Source organism: Triticum aestivum, chromosome 1B (genome assembly GCF_018294505.1).
Source record: "Triticum aestivum cultivar Chinese Spring chromosome 1B, IWGSC CS RefSeq v2.1, whole genome shotgun sequence".
In the NCBI taxonomy this organism is placed as follows: domain Eukaryota; kingdom Viridiplantae; phylum Streptophyta; class Magnoliopsida; order Poales; family Poaceae; genus Triticum; species Triticum aestivum.
In genome coordinates this window covers 156,674,454-156,689,755 of record NC_057795.1, presented here as the reverse complement: position 1 = coordinate 156,689,755, position 15,302 = coordinate 156,674,454, and the positions used below count along the sequence as shown (strand labels likewise).

The 15,302-nt window shown below is 40.9% G+C and overlaps 2 protein-coding genes across 4 annotated transcripts; one reads left to right on the top strand and one right to left on the bottom strand.

The window, feature by feature from the left end:
• Positions 1–296: 296 nt before the first annotated feature.
• LOC123113214 (uncharacterized) lies at positions 297–1,539 on the top strand. The gene is made up of 2 exons (XM_044534401.1): positions 297–429; positions 625–1,539. Exons 1-2 carry the CDS (start codon positions 352–354, stop codon positions 1,255–1,257), a joined length of 711 nt encoding a protein of 236 aa, XP_044390336.1. The 5' UTR covers positions 297–351; the 3' UTR covers positions 1,258–1,539.
• A 403-nt stretch (positions 1,540–1,942) lies between these two features.
• Positions 1,943–13,680, bottom strand: LOC123113199 (DNA-directed RNA polymerase IV subunit 1). 3 transcript variants are annotated; one of them, XM_044534391.1, is made up of 19 exons: positions 13,433–13,680; positions 12,364–12,448; positions 12,168–12,288; positions 11,964–12,088; positions 11,436–11,480; positions 11,118–11,360; positions 10,162–10,317; positions 9,612–9,749; positions 6,914–8,770; positions 6,655–6,824; positions 6,500–6,566; positions 6,294–6,406; positions 4,869–5,011; positions 4,347–4,576; positions 4,051–4,224; positions 3,826–3,963; positions 3,274–3,461; positions 3,050–3,161; positions 1,943–2,547 (listed from the first exon to the last, which is right to left on the bottom strand). In XM_044534391.1, the coding sequence occupies exons 2-19, from the start codon at positions 12,445–12,447 to the stop codon at positions 2,368–2,370; spliced, it is 4,284 nt and encodes a 1,427-aa protein (XP_044390326.1). In that variant the 5' UTR covers position 12,448; positions 13,433–13,680; the 3' UTR covers positions 1,943–2,367. The 3 variants fall into 3 exon arrangements, with proteins under 3 accessions (XP_044390326.1, XP_044390317.1, XP_044390308.1); XM_044534382.1 differs by having other exon boundaries at positions 13,445–13,680; XM_044534373.1 differs by lacking the exon at positions 13,433–13,680 and adding an exon at positions 12,917–13,216.
• Between the last annotated feature and the right edge of the window lie 1,622 nt (positions 13,681–15,302).

Below are 15,302 nucleotides of genomic sequence, written 5' to 3'. Positions count from 1 at the left end.
TCTGCAGGTGGCATTGGTTGCACAGACACAATAGGGGATGCAAGGGATTCAGCTAGCTTCTTGATACTGGTTACCATATCATCATTAGATACCTTGCCCTTCTTGTTTGCTTTGCCCTTGGTTGGCTTCTTGGAAGGTGATGATGATGCACACTTGCGCTTCTTGTTTAATGGATTGCCATCCAAGTCGACTTTAGGACTGCGACGATCAATAGTGTCAGAGTCAGCTTCATCACTGTCTGCTGGAATTAGATTTCCCTCAAGTTCCCTCACATCCTCGCTGTCATCACTACCCCAAGTGGATCGACACTATCGTCAATGCAAGGAGAAGTGGGGCTGGGTGCGTCGTGCCATGGCCAATAGTGGAAATGGCCTTGACAGAACCACTTTCACATTCACACTTTCTGAGTCAGAAAAGCAAAGACTCAATGTAAGTTCTTAGTAGTTTTTTCTCTTATTTATATCATGGTCTGATTTTAAAATGAGTGGATAGCTGCTATTGTCTATATATATGTATGCTTCATATTCACTGTCTCTTGTTGTGTTTTTTTATACCTGCAACTTCTCTCATGTTTTGTGTTCATAAAATCATTATTTTACTCTTTTTACCTTACCTTGTGTGCAGAAAACTGCAGTCAATTATCTTACCAGACCCATTAGGTTCTTTCATCAATTGGAAGAGTTATTCTCGGATCAATCTCATGCTGATGGCTCACTCGCAGTTGACCAAACCACTGTCAATGTGGATGATGGTAGTGATGACAGCGAGGATGTGAGGGAACTTGAGGGAAATCTAATTCCAGCAGACAGTGATGAAGCTGACTCTGACACTATTGATCGTCGCAGTCCTAAAGTCGACTTGGATGGCAATCCATTAAACAAGAAGCGCAAGTGTGCATCATCATCACCTTCCAAGAAGCCAACCAAGGGCAAAGCAAACAAGAAGGGCAAGGTATCTAATGATGATATGGTAACCAGTATCAAGAAGCTAGCTGAATCCCTTGCATCCCCTATTGTGTCTGTGCAACCAATGCCACCTGCAGATCCTTATGCAAATCTTTGGAAGCGGATCAATGCCCTTACCATCCCAGCTAAGGATAAACTTGAGATTGTTGCCTATCTATCCAAGCCAGACCAAGATATCTTTCGTAGTTATCTTAACTATGCCGATGAAACAATTCTTCGAGAGTGGGTCATTAGCTACTTTGAGCCTCAGTTTCATGAAGGTGGCAATGATGGATCTGCGGCTGCTCACTGAATTGCCACATGGTTAGATAGAGTTTGTGGCAACCTTTTGTTTATATGGCTAGGAACGCTTTAACACGTAGTGGGAGCATGGATAACATCATCATGCATATTTTGTCTATATACAGCAAACTTGGGTGCATCATGTACTGTTTGTATGGAGTGCATTTGGTGCATGGCTGGCTGTTTATGTCCTAGATGGTATGGTAAAGGATGTGAACCTTATTCCGTCTATCATGTATCAGACAATATATGAGCTACTTAATGTATGAGTTTAATTCTGAAGTTCTGAAAATGCAGAGTTTGTGTGCATATGTGTGTTGGTTAATTCAAATTTTTATTTTTTTGTAGCATGTGATATGTGACTGCTTGTTTACACACAAGCGTTCTTTTATTTGGCTGGCATGCAATTTTCAAATTTTGAAACCAAACCAAACACATGCCAGTCAAATGTGCCAAATATTTGGCTTCAAACCAAATGACATCCAATGGTTTTGCCAAAAAATTGGCAAGTACTAATGGCTACAATCCAAACAGCCATGACTTGCCAATTTTTTGGTCATGCCCTGGAATTGGTGATGCCAATTATTTGGTAGGGCAAGATTGGGCTCAATCCAAACAGCCCCCAAGATTTAGCTGCACCAAGAAACCTCACCGTAACCTCTTAACAAGTGCCGGAACCATGGCAGGAAAATTTCTGAAAGGTGGATAAAATGAGCACCCAGAAATTTGGGCCTAAATTTCTACATACAAACAGGGTTCACGACGGAGTTTCCTTCCAACATATCCAGATGCTAATGCCAAGGAGAAGAAGGGTTGTACAACAGAAGAACGGCATGGCCCTACAAGACAACATGTTCATTTCCTACCAGAAGGGTGGCGAAGAAGCACGGCATCTTCGCCAATCAGCAGTTCACTCTTCTCTAGGATAACTGATCATCATCCACTTCTTCTGTTCGACAGCTCCTTGTCGACAAAACATCAGATGCTCTATACCTACTGTTCGACAGCTCCTTGTCGACAAAACATCAGATGCTCTCTACCTATGGTCTGAACTGAACTAGATGAAATGGCAACAGTGCTACTCTTTTTTTCGAAAAGGAGGATGGACCCCTGGCCTCTGCTAACATTGTGACGAAACTGCTCTGTTCCGTAGTATTCTCTCTACATAACGTCCGAGTTCAGGCGAGATAGAATCCGCGGCAGCCTGGACACATTTCTTGTAAGAAAAGTCCTCAGTGGTACCGTCGTCCCGTACCATAATGAAGCACCTTGTTCCTGGGTGACTAGGATGATGGCCAATCTGCGAGGAGCACACATCACATCATCTCAGGGTAACAATATGCTACTAGAACTCAAGAGTAACCATAATGCACTGCAAAATAGTTGGCTATGATATTTACAACAAGCATATAGGTACCAAAAGAGGGATGTAACACAATAGATACCGTCAGATTGAACAATATGAACAGAGGGAAAGGGATTGTTGTTCATGCAACCTTGGGAACACAACAATGCTACGAAAGCTGGTAAGAGTAGCAACCTTGAGATGGAATTAAATGAACACAATCCTTTTTCACATTAAGTGGACAGCTCATTAGCACATTCGCATGTCAGCGCCGAGAATATTAGCACATATACCAAATGAAAAACAGATGCACACAAAGATGTAAGAAAATCAATCCTACTATTTTGGGAAACAATAGAATTCCTATCAATACAGTCATCTATAGTTAGCTACATCCATATCAGTAGAATTGTAGAATGACGAAGCTATGAGGAAAACAGAAACACATTTATATTACCTTTATATCTTTTATTCCAGCACCAATCTTTTCACGCCCTCTGGGATGAAATCTCAGGGCCTCGATTACACGTGATTTATCTAGCTCCCCAACACATTCATTTAATTGGTACCTTCATGCAAGTAAAACATGGTATCATATAGGAAGGTAATCAAGATAAAACTTCAAATGGGATAAAACTACTATGCACGATACAATTCCATGGATAATGATGGGGGCATTACTCTCGTAGCATGTTCTGCAAGCAAGTGCGCATATCAATAATGTTGTCCCATATACCAACTGTAGCAACAAGAAAATCTTGCTCCACAGATATGGTGCTACCATTCAAGAAAGCTTCACCCGGCGCTTGCCGAACTTCAGGGCTATTTAGGAAGTCATAGATGTTCTCATTTGGTATGGGTGCATGCGCCTGCAGAAAGAGTTAAATGTTAGCATCGAATTAAACATATGTATATGCATCGAGTACAATAAGGAAAAAGCGTATATTTATCCATTTATCACTTGGCCAAGTTTAACTCACTGGTTACAAAATAATCCCAACATCATGAGACAGACAGTTCAAGCATCCCACAGCCTGATCACAGACAGGTATCTGGGAAAATATATCTGGCACTATGCTCTCGAAAACTAAATGCATGAATCTATAGCAGTGGAGTAGAGGACAGTTGTATATGAAGGCCTCAATTTGCTTTAACTTTTTTCATTTTCGGGAGTACAATGAAATGCCTCTAAAAAAGCATGCGCCTAAATTTGACAGTAGTTACAATACTCACCTTCCCAGAATAAATAATCTTGAAAGGACCTGATGTCCCAGTAGTAGGCTCCTTGCCCCAGGCCATTGCATCTACAGTACCACAGAGATTGTCCACTGAAGACTGCTTTGCAGCGTTTATAAAAGTATGTGCAGGCCTCTGCAGAACATGACATCAAGTAAGAATTTGTTCACCGCACTTTAAAAGGGAAAATCTTGCAGTAAAGAAGAAGCCTAAATTACTCACAGAAAAACAAGCTTCAGAAAATGGAGATGAGATTGATAATCGAGTCCGTTGTTGCTTCAAACCTTGACTGCTTAGTCCATGGAACTGCCCACTTACAGACAGGCAATTTGCCACAACCAGCAAGTGTTCGCGGCAAATATTCCTTCCAATATCATCAGTTTTTGATCTTAAGGACTGCACAAGGAATGAGGAAACATCAAAGCTATAGAAGAAATTATCACTGGCAAGGCTTCAAAACAATTTGACCCAAATGTTTAGAGAAGTGAAAATCAAAATAAAGAGAAGAAAATATATACTTCAACAAAGTATTTCCATGCTGAGTCTATGCCATATGAGCAAAAAATATCATATACGCTCCCTGGCCGGCTCCTCTCCCAGTCAATCAACTCCATAATTGCTATGCAAGACTTTTGTAGAGTAGCCCAAAACTTCACACTCTTGCAGTGCTCCTCAGACATAATAACTTTCACAATAAGTTCACTGTCCTCTTGACACTGGATCTCAACTTTCTTAAATTCCAAAAATCCTGCAAAGGAAAACAAGTATTGTGCATCAAATATAATCCGCATGCTCTGTACTGAAGGAATCAAGTTAGTATGTGATATTTGAAACATAGAAGTCACATAAAGGGTCCTCAAATTTATGAGAACATCAGAAGACTGAATCATACAAGTTGCAGCGAAAACAACTTTACCTTTGTACCATGAAATGTAGAAAAATAAAATTATATGTTCTAGAACTCGATCTAGTAAAGTGAAGGAGTTCCTTAGCACAAATATAGAAAACATGTTTCGGAAGATCTATCGAACCATAATTACCTTTCACTAGTAAGGCCAGGAGGTTTGGAATCACCCTTTTCTTGATAGTCTCCAATAGAGACATAGAGTCTGAATCATCCTGTGTTACCACAGTGATACAGCAAGTCTGCCTGTTACCGCACTCATTGTCAGCAGAACATTTGCTGCAGGGTAGAAGTATTACATGTCAAAATATATATTGCAGAAGCTCAAAGAGAAAAAGTAAAGTAGGCATTCGCATAATGTATAACATACATAAGCACTTCATAGCCTACAATTCACCTCACATCTAATGCCTGACATGTTTGTTGAAATATTGATGTGTATATATCACTAGGGCAGGCAATGCAATAGTTGGATTTAACTACAATGTAATTTTTTAGATAAAAACTGTTGAGTAGTATTAGTATTGGTCTAGGTGTCTGTATTAGTCTAGATTTCCTTCCTTGTATTCCAAGTCTCTTGTACTATATAGTTGCTCCTCTAATACAAAATATCTACTCTTTTGTTGTGGTAATTTTAACTATATTAAGATGTAAGAGATAACTCATTTAATGAGTTAGCTGGCTTGGTCTAACATTGATGTGAGGTAACCCATCAATGGATAACAGCATTGTATCTTGAATAGTTCAATTGCTACCATGAACAGCTATTGTTTTACCTAACGAAATGACGCAAACTTTATAGGTGTTCCAGAAAAGACCAATACTATATGATGAATAGATTAAAATCTAGTATTTGGAGAGAAAAAAGGTCACCCAAATGCTAGGTAAGGACGGCCCTAGCTGGCTCCAACTAAGGGATATAATTGTGTTATCTTTAAGTTTGTGAACAGTATTATTAACTAGGAATTAGTAATCATTTAGGGAGAAGATATCCCTTGAGCCAAGCCTTACACCAACTAGGGACAAGATGTTCAGTTTGCTGCCTAGCTTGGGTTGTTACTTGACCCCTTGAGGCCTTGAGATGAATGATCAAGCAAGAAGAATTATGACCTATCTGTCATCTACTTCATCCTCGCAATCCCTAATCTAATCCCTCTCTCAAACAGCCGCCTGACCATCTTCCCAGCGGTATTTACCCTTCATGACATCATTTCGACAAAGAAATGAAGCACACACACTATAAACTGATGCTGCTGAAATACAATTACTTCGTAGCATACACACCAAAATGTTTATCCCCTGATTGGTAAACATCAACAGAATCTAACTTATATGTTGCCATGATTGTTAGTGATAATTACCATGCTGAGAGCGAGGGCGGAAAGGAGAGTTGAGTATATTAACAGGGCATATACTCTATCTTCATTTTCACGTTAGCGAGAACATGGAAGCAGTTGGCACACCAAATTAGTGGTTAGACAAAAAGAAACAGAGAGACATACAAATACTAATTTTAACACGAACAATTTTTTCATGGGAACCAAATAGTTTCTGAACTTACCCCTTCGAAATATAAACTTTAGGGATGTTTAACTTGTCTCTTTTGGCATTGTATTGTTCTGTAATCTCTTCCACAACAAGTCTTAGTCCCAATCTTTTTTTCATCATCATTTCCTGCATGTACGTACAAGTTTAAATATTTATTTAAGACATCAGCTTAATGACCCTTATAAAATAGGAAGTGTGGTTACTTCGAAAGAATAAGACCTGGCTTAGATGAAAATGAGTAATCCATGGGCTTCCTTTTGTTGACTGTATGCCACATCCCCCATGTCTGCAAAACAAAATGCAAAAAAATATTAATTAATTAGAAAGTACTTCAACGTAAAGTGATAGGAAAAAGATGATTCAAATGTACTGACAGGATCATGACGGTGTCAACCAAATCAGAGAAGTTCACTGGCTCGAGATGATCCTTAACTTCTAGCGATGCATATTCCAAACCATATCTATATTTTTTTAGATGCTTTGACAGGAAAAGCAAACCAACATGATCCATAGAAGTACCACCCTTCTGGCACTTCAATACATCCTGAAATTAATGTAAAGTAGTATCAGAAGAAAGAAAAGAGACATCACAATAATCATGGGCCGTGAAACAATATAGTAAAAGAGCGTAACCTGCAAATTCATGAGAGGAGATTCCTCTAAGCTGTTCACTGGGTGATCCAAAGCTCCATATGCAGCTTCTGAAATGGAACAAGCAGCCCAGGAACCAACAGGGGCACCAAGTTCACCTTCCGGATTGCGATCACTGCACATGTCTTCAGCAGTATCATAAGTGAACTGCATTATCTGCTGCCCGTAAGAACTTCTAACAGTCCCATCATAAGCAACATATACATCCCTCAGGTGATACATTAGTTTTCTTGTTAAAGTCCCGGGAACATCTGCATTCTCACTGAAGAAGTTTGCTCTGCCAGATATCGAATGAAGAAGACACTCCAATGGATTTAAACCGCCAGCAAAGGAATTCCTGATCACAGCATACAAGTTTTGGCCTCCCAAGCATTCACCCGTGCCCTCAGATTTATGCCTATTCCAGCTGGCACATGAGAGTTCCGACGGAATTCTAAAGGGGAATCTGTTTGCTGGAAGTTGAAGACCGACGCATGCAGTTTGTTGCACAAACTTCAACATGCTACCCTTACTTCCTGCATTAGTCATCATCATCATTGAATTATTTTTGGCTGTGTGCTGTTGAACCATCTTCTGAAGATCACTGAATACACTCTTAAATGCCATGATTGAAGATTTTATAATTGGCAGATTGCTCCGAATGAAACTGGACTGTTCATAAGATTGTGATAAATCAGCAGAGTCGTCATAACATTTCAGAATCGGTATGGAATCTGGACTTAGCAATATCTGTTTAATACGAAAAGCCTCTTCAGCATCATCCAATGCCAGATTAACTCCATCAGCTAGTTTTCTCCTCGAGTCATGGTCTGGGAACAGATAGATATCCGAAAGACTGACACTTAAACCTCTCATGGTTAAAAACTCACATAGTACATCCTGAGCAGAAGAGAGTAACTCAAGAGCCTTGTCGCCATATTGTTTGAACATGACAGAAAAAAGGCCAGATATGCTATTCTGCAGCCAAAAAGATTCAGATGGGCAGGCAAGAACTTCACCGTCTATGATGTGTACCTTAGGCTCAATGTTGAAACTCATATCAGACGGAAGCAGCATGCTGAACAACTGCTTACCGGTCCACAGTGGACCATGAGAGTGTATAGATTTCATTATTGCTGGCCCTGGTGTCGGCGAGAGTGGATGGCATAATAACATTTGAAATTGCTGAACTTCAGTTTTCTTTAGTAAAACCTCTGAGCTTGTTAACAGATATGCTGCAGCTAGAGAGTCATGTGTTAATGACACCAAACTTCGCCCATCTTGCGCGTTCAATAGTTGGTGGCTCAAACTAACTAACTCCCCAAGCTCAACTCTTGACTGTATGGACTGTGGGACATATCCATGCAAACAGTCCCCATCAAAATCTCCCGCGAGTGGTGCACAACAGAGTGGGTTGATTGAAAGTACCGACTGAACTGGGAGTAATTTTGCAGAGAGTCCAATGAGGGAATGTTGATGTACTGACGGTGGCCTGTTGATAAGAATAAGATCACCATCCTGCAATAGCCTGTGCACAGTGTCGCCAATTACCAGCTGATTTGGCTTCCGAACAATAATTGTCTTTCCACTACGCTTAATGACTAGTTTTTCATTGGCAAGAAGGTAACTGTTGCACTTCGAATTTATGCTGTCAAAGTTGTAGGAGTTAACATGCTCAGAAACAACCAAGTTCGAAGCTAAATCCACAGGGACGCCAATTTCATGCAATCTAATCTTCGGATCACCGACCATAGTACCCCGAAAAGCATTATCGGACCGTTTGCTGAGAATGGCATCCTTCAACCATTTCATTCCATGTGTGTCTGTTGATGATTCCTTATCTGTCTTTTTAGAGTGTAACTGCAAATAAATAAAAATGTTAACAAGCAAGTGAAAGCATATGACATAAGCAGCAATGCCACCTCAAACTACATATTGGTAATTCTTTGTTTTGAATAATAACAAAAACAAACAGCTTTTCTTTCACTGAACCTGATACTCATCCTTCGAAATTAACCGAATTAAACTTAGAGGGGACTAGATGAAACAGCTATGTTTTGTCGGTTGTGTTTAATCTGTTTACAGAGGGCAACATATCAATGTGGAAGATTGGTGTATGCGCTATTCTCCACTACAATCAGGTAAAGTGCCAGAACAATTTGAATATCATATGGTGCAAGTCAACTACTGAGTGCATGTTTGGAGATGGAAAGCAATTAATGGAAAAGGGATGGACAAACATGGGAACCAGATAATACTGTCAAATGCATAATCCATATGTGTGAGTGGGAACAAAATAAACAAGAGCTGCTTCAAATAAAACACACCTAATCTAACCATATTAAAAGGACTGTTATGATGCTTTTAAGAGACGCATCAAAATAAGCTAACATGTCTTTTTACTGTATTATATGACAGAGAAGTGGTGCGCACACAAGTGCGTGTGGAGTTGAGGTTATGAAGTACAGACTTTGGTTTAATTGTTTTTTATTGAGTATCTACAGATCTGACAATACGGCAGGAGAACTTGACCGGAAAACTGCAAGGGAGGCTCTGACAGTGTATAATTTTAGTAAAACTGACAAAAATAGGGAAATTCATATCTGGATAATGTGGATCATGCTATGCGGATATTGCAATAGAAAGGCATATAATCATGCAACATTGATACTGCAATAAAACAAGATATCAGCTCCCTTGCCTTTGACAATTTGAGGCACTCCACAACTCGGCTTGTGACAAGTGAACTTGCAAGAACACTGAACTGTGGATGCTGACGGAAGTCATCAAGTTTCCTACCGACATCAACCGTCCTCTTGTAAGCTTTTGTCAGGTCATCCTAAGTCCAAACATGGAATGAAAAAGCATATAAGTCCATAATTACAGCACCAACACAGCCCAGATATGCACCAAGTATGTGCATCAGACCACAATAAAACAAGCATGCTCAACAAACCTATAAGGAAACCAGAGAGAATACTGCCTTGTTTTGGCAACAGAATTGTGTAAGAGTATATTAGACAGAATAGTGATGAATCATTTAATTAGATGTAGGAAGACTAGCCTAGGTTCTCTCGTTTATTACATGATTTATTGTTGACTCACTATCAGATGTAAGTCCTTACACCATACAGAGGATTTGGTTGCGTTTAACAAAAGCATTTAAGGGGAAAATTGTTAGAAAAACGTTGAAGGGATGATACAGAAAATAATCTTTGGTATGGAGTTCACCAGAGAGGTCTAGCACTTACATAAGCTAGGCGAGGGCCATCTGAAAACCCATAGGGCAACTCCGCCACACGATGGAAGTTAGGAGTCACCGGCAAACACGACAGGAAAATTAGCTCCGGCTTTGAAGCAAACCGGCTAAATAGCTCAGGATCAAGTTGTTCCAATATGTGAGAGGCCTGCAAATGTGATAAAGGAAATAAGGTTTTAACCATAAGAAATATTTTAAAATTATATGGTCGGTTGCTTGCCATTTACTTTTGAAAGAAATACGCTGTAGCATAGCAACCAGTGCAGTGGCCTAGAAGAATATGCATACCACCTTTCAAAAGAAGCTTTGAGAAAATAGCATTGGCCCAGTTTCCCTTATCACTTAATTATATTTTTCATCCACACATCGTCCACTGAACAAAACTAGAGGTGCATTATAATTTCACTGAAAAGTGGATGAGTCAATTTAGACCTTATGAGGACATTCTGCATCCACTTATGTGCAGAGAGTTGGTAATGCATCATCGTGGACCAAGTGTATTGCGTTAATGTTCATGCAATACTATTTTACCAGATAATAATAATGATATATCATATTTCTGGATCACATAGTGTTTGTTGTGTTTTGTTCTGCATGTTATAAAATATTCAAAACAACACAAGCAACCCAAAATCCCCTTTAAATTGTCTTATAATTCCATACACTTGACGCTTTGAGAAAAATATGGCAGGGCCAAAGTTGATGAGTTGTCAGCCAATAATATAGAACATTTTTCTCAAAAGAAGAAACAGGAAATGATGCTGCAGCAAAACCAAATCTGCTCTGCAAGCCAACACAGAACAGACTAATGTTACTGAATAGCAAATACTCCCTCCAATCCATATTAATTGACGCAGCTTTAGTACAGATCCATATTAATTGACGCAGCTTTAGTACAGCTTTGTACTAAAGCTGCGACAATTAATATGGATCGGAGGGAGTACTTACTTGGTATGGAGACAATAATATCTTGGTCATATTTGATTGAGGGGGGTGGTGATGAGGTACGAAATCCCAATAGTCCAGGGGAAGAACTTCAGGTGAACCAGTCACACTGTCAGCAACTTCTGCAGTAAGCGAAATTTTGTCCATAAAGTCAGGGTCCCGTAGAAGTTTAGCCTTGGACAGTGTTATTCTTGGGCTTTTCAGTGTCTTAAAGATTACATCGGGGTATTGTTTAGTGCCATCCTTCTGTTCAGCAAAAAAGGGTCAAGGTTTAATATGATAGGGCAGAATTACAAGCCCAAACGTTGAAGATGCACTTACTGAGCAATACTTGCAAGTTGCTTGACTTGTTGCCCCATCCGACCTCTTTGACAACAAAAATCGACATGTTAGAGGAATAAATATGAACCAACCCGATATACCAAAAAAGAGAGATGCTTCTGCATGCATAGTTTCTAGATTATGTGTTGCAATGCCTACATATCTTCTGATGTGCTTTTGAAATGTAAATATCTTGTCTCACAAATTCCAAATGTTCAAACAAATAAAATGTTAGTAATCAGTATAAAGCTTGGTTTCCACATTGCAGAAGTTTGTTTAAAGATAAGTTAGGCATGGGAAAAGATGCACTGGCTATGACAGCAGTACCGATATTTGTTTTATGGACTTTTATTTTGTATGCAGGACTTAGCACCATGACATTAGTTCAGCAGATCAACAATGAGAGTTTTTGAACAAGGACCTTATTGTCCAGAGGCGCTATGGCCCATAAGGTATGACACCCTTAAAATATGAAAGAGAATAAATTGGTAAATCAGGATGAACTAGGTTAATCTGGCTATTACAAACCTTCGAATCTCTGTTCTGCTTTGGAGTGTGGCAGCCAGGACATATCTGATTCAGTAACTGAACAACTTCCTCGAATAGATGCGGATTGAACACAGTTGCCGGCAGCTTAATCACACCAGAATGACCTAAAATTTGGACAAGTCAATTTATTTTGGATTAGGAACAACCACATAAATTTGATGCTGAATGCTTAATATTACTCACCATCACATTCACGCACAGTCTGCGCTCCGCAAGTCTCACACTGTGGTGCCCCATTTGGTAGTCCCAACTTGGCACTGCTGACATCAGATGGTTCTATAATGCTCGCGCTGCTTGACTTTTCCTGGAAATGCACATCAGCTTTAAGTATATTCCTCTTTTCGGGGGCAAAATTTGTCGAGGCAAAGTAAAAGCTTACCATCTCTGTATTGGTCATGAGATAGAATGCGATGCCTTTCAGCTCCCCGGTTGGCATTCCCATTTCAGCATTTGGCTCCTCCATCCTGCAGAACGAACACATAAAAAGTATCATACTGACAGAAGTAGATGATGGCATACGAAAAGGAATAGAATCTAATCTAAATCGTTAAAACAGGAAGAAATAGTTTGATGGAACAGCAAACTGCAACAGGCATTGGTACGGAAACAGGAATCGCATCTCAATCCCAAGCACTCGTATCGAATGGGACAGCTGATAGCAGAACCGAAGCAAACGGGCCATCGGCACGAACTAGACAACCAGTACCAATTTACAGGAAGAACGTGAACGAATGCGAGAATGTGGTCAGATTGGACGCTGGAATTCCTACGGAATTTGGACACAGGAAACCAATTAACAGGAATTTGACAGCACGGTTCGGTTGATCCGAAGAGGGTTTATAGGAAAATAAACACAGGATCGAAGTCCACGACAGAAAACAAAGTAGGCTACGAAAAACCCTCCACGGAGAGGCAGAGCCGGGGCGCCTCACCTGCAGAGGACGGAACCAACCCGCCCCCTAGTCGAATCCCGGGAGCAGTAGAAGGTGGCGGCGGCGCCTCGCTTGCGGGGGGACCCGCCGCCGGCGCAGCAATCTGCGTGCGAGGGAGAGCGAAGGGGGAGGGCGGCACGTAGAGGAAGAGGAGAGGAGGGCGACACGGAGAACGGTAAAGAGAATCTCTCCCTGAATCCTAATCGGTTCAGAGTACAGAGTCGGACGAACACCTGCGGAAAGGTAATAAGGGAGGATATTTCTGGCCGTCTCGGGGTTCGGGCGCCGCGCTCCACCTACCTGGGGGTTTGGGCCTTTTGGAATTTGCGGGCGGGCGGGCGAGAGAGCCGCCAGAACCGGGGTTTTTTTGGGCAGTCCACCGGGAGAAGCGGCCTGATTCCCTGACGTCAGTGCGCCTTCTTCCTCGGTCCAAACGGCAGACGGGGGATCAAAGAAGACTGAGAGAGAGAGAGGAGTCGGACAGCGGGCGCTGCAGAGGTAAGTCAGGAGGATTACCCGAACACGAACCTGGAGCGGAGCGCTGGACGCGGCGGCGGCCGACGGGAGGGGCGGCGTCCGTCCGTCCGGGCTCCGGCCGGCTGACCGCGGTCGCCGACGGGCGAGGCGGCGGCGCTGCGTTCGAGCGAGGTAGTCAGGGAGAGGAGGCGCACGGCCTGGCCTCGGGCTGGCCGAGGGGCAGAGTACTGCTCTGTCTCGCTTTTTCTTTTCTGAGATTTGGATTTGATGAATTGGACGAGGGTCCAGCGGTGTGTGTATATACTCCCTCTTTTTATATTTAGTCCGTGTATTGGTTTTGGTATAAAAATCAAGCTTTATAAACTTTGATCAAGTTTATAAAAAAATTAACATAAAAAATAACAAATCAATAAAATTAGATTTATTATTGAATGCACTTTCACATCATATAAATTTGTTATGATAAATGTCTATATTATTTTTTATAAATTGGTCAAACTTTATGAAATTTGACTTCAGTTAATTCTAATATGCAGAGTAAATAAAAACGGAGGGAGTATCTTGTAGCGGGCATTTTATAAAGGGAAACGTTTATCAGCCGCCCATAAAGCTTTTATAAAACTAGTGGAATTTGATAAATAAATAAAATAAACACCACCTTATATTGTACTCACCCGTAGTAAACTTTTCTTTTTTGAAAAACGTGGTAAACTGATTCTAACAAAGATAGCACATTGCACTTTGCATCTTTCTGAAAATACCAGTAGTGTAGTATAAAAACATGGCTACATTCGTGGCGCGACTAAAGCTTTGGGTTGGCAAGCTTAGGCATAAAACGAATATGTTTGAACGTTAACTATTCGTACGATGGTGGTGGATTTGCTCTTTTGAGAGACTAGGGGTGGATCGCTAAATTCCTTGCATCCTCTGTAGAATACTTAATGAATTTGTGTGCGGGGAACTAAGCTTGAAACATATTTATTTTATTACACGTCAGCATCGACATTGTGACGCTTGAAATCCGTTTTTTTGGCTTTAGTATCGGTGCCGCAAGTCAAAACCCTAAAATGGAGATTGATGAACCTTCCTTCTCCACCCCTGGCAGGCCTGCTCCATTGTGTTGCCTCTTGGTGTGTTATGTGCCATGCTAGCTTTCATAGTTTTTACATAATATGGAGCGAACAAAAGCTTTGGCTTAGCAAGTTTAGTCATAAAATGAAAATGTGTGGACGCTAATCATTTGTAGAAAATTATGCAATGGATTTGCTTTTCTTCCAACATTTTAAGGGCAGATTTGTTGATTCCTTGCATCATCTAGGGTTTTTAAGAAACTTGTCTGCAAGAATAGAATTTGAAATGTATTTACGAGTGCCAATTTACAGGAAAAGCATGAACGAGTGTGAAAACATGGTCAGATTGGATGATGGAATTCCGACGGATTTTGGACACATGGAACCAATTAACAGGAATTTGATAGCACGACTCGTTTGATCCGAAGAGGGTTTACAGGAAAATAATAGATGGAAGTCTTATCTGCCCGACGTTCCTCAAGGACGTTTTGCCAACGAACCCCCCTGAACAGCATGGTCTCGATTCGATGGATGTCAGTTTTTACAGAAAAAAACACAAAAAGCGCTCTTGAAGGAAGGTACTATACCATGTCACTTTCTAAAACTGTCACCATCTGTCCAACCCTAAAAGCAGTAAAAACTGCCCGTTCGCTTGCCATACTGGCCCTAATGATCATTTGCCAAGTACCGCGATCCATAATAAAGGGGTCGAAGTCCACGAGAGAAAAAAGTAGCCTATGAAAAAACCTACGATCCACGGAGAGGCAAAGCCAAGGTGCTTCACCTACAACAAATGGAACCAACCCGCCCCTTGTCGGATCCCAAGAGCGCTAGAAGGT

Excerpts from the sequence above, each read along its gene's own strand:
- LOC123113214 (XM_044534401.1), top strand. The coding sequence starts at position 352 with ATGGCCAATAGTGGAAATGGCCTTGACAGAACCACTTTCACATTCACA. Across the intron at positions 430-624 it reads CAGAAAAGCAAAGACTCAAT|AAAACTGCAGTCAATTATCT; the intron begins GTAAGTTCTTAG and ends CCTTGTGTGCAG.
- LOC123113199 (XM_044534391.1), bottom strand. The coding sequence starts at position 12,447 with ATGGAGGAGCCAAATGCTGAAATGGGAATGCCAACCGGGGAGCTGAAA. Across the intron at positions 9,750-10,161 it reads ATGGCCCTCGCCTAGCTTAT|GATGACCTGACAAAAGCTTA; the intron begins GTAAGTGCTAGA and ends GTTTGGACTTAG. Across the intron at positions 8,771-9,611 it reads AGTGCCTCAAATTGTCAAAG|TTACACTCTAAAAAGACAGA; the intron begins GCAAGGGAGCTG and ends ATTTATTTGCAG.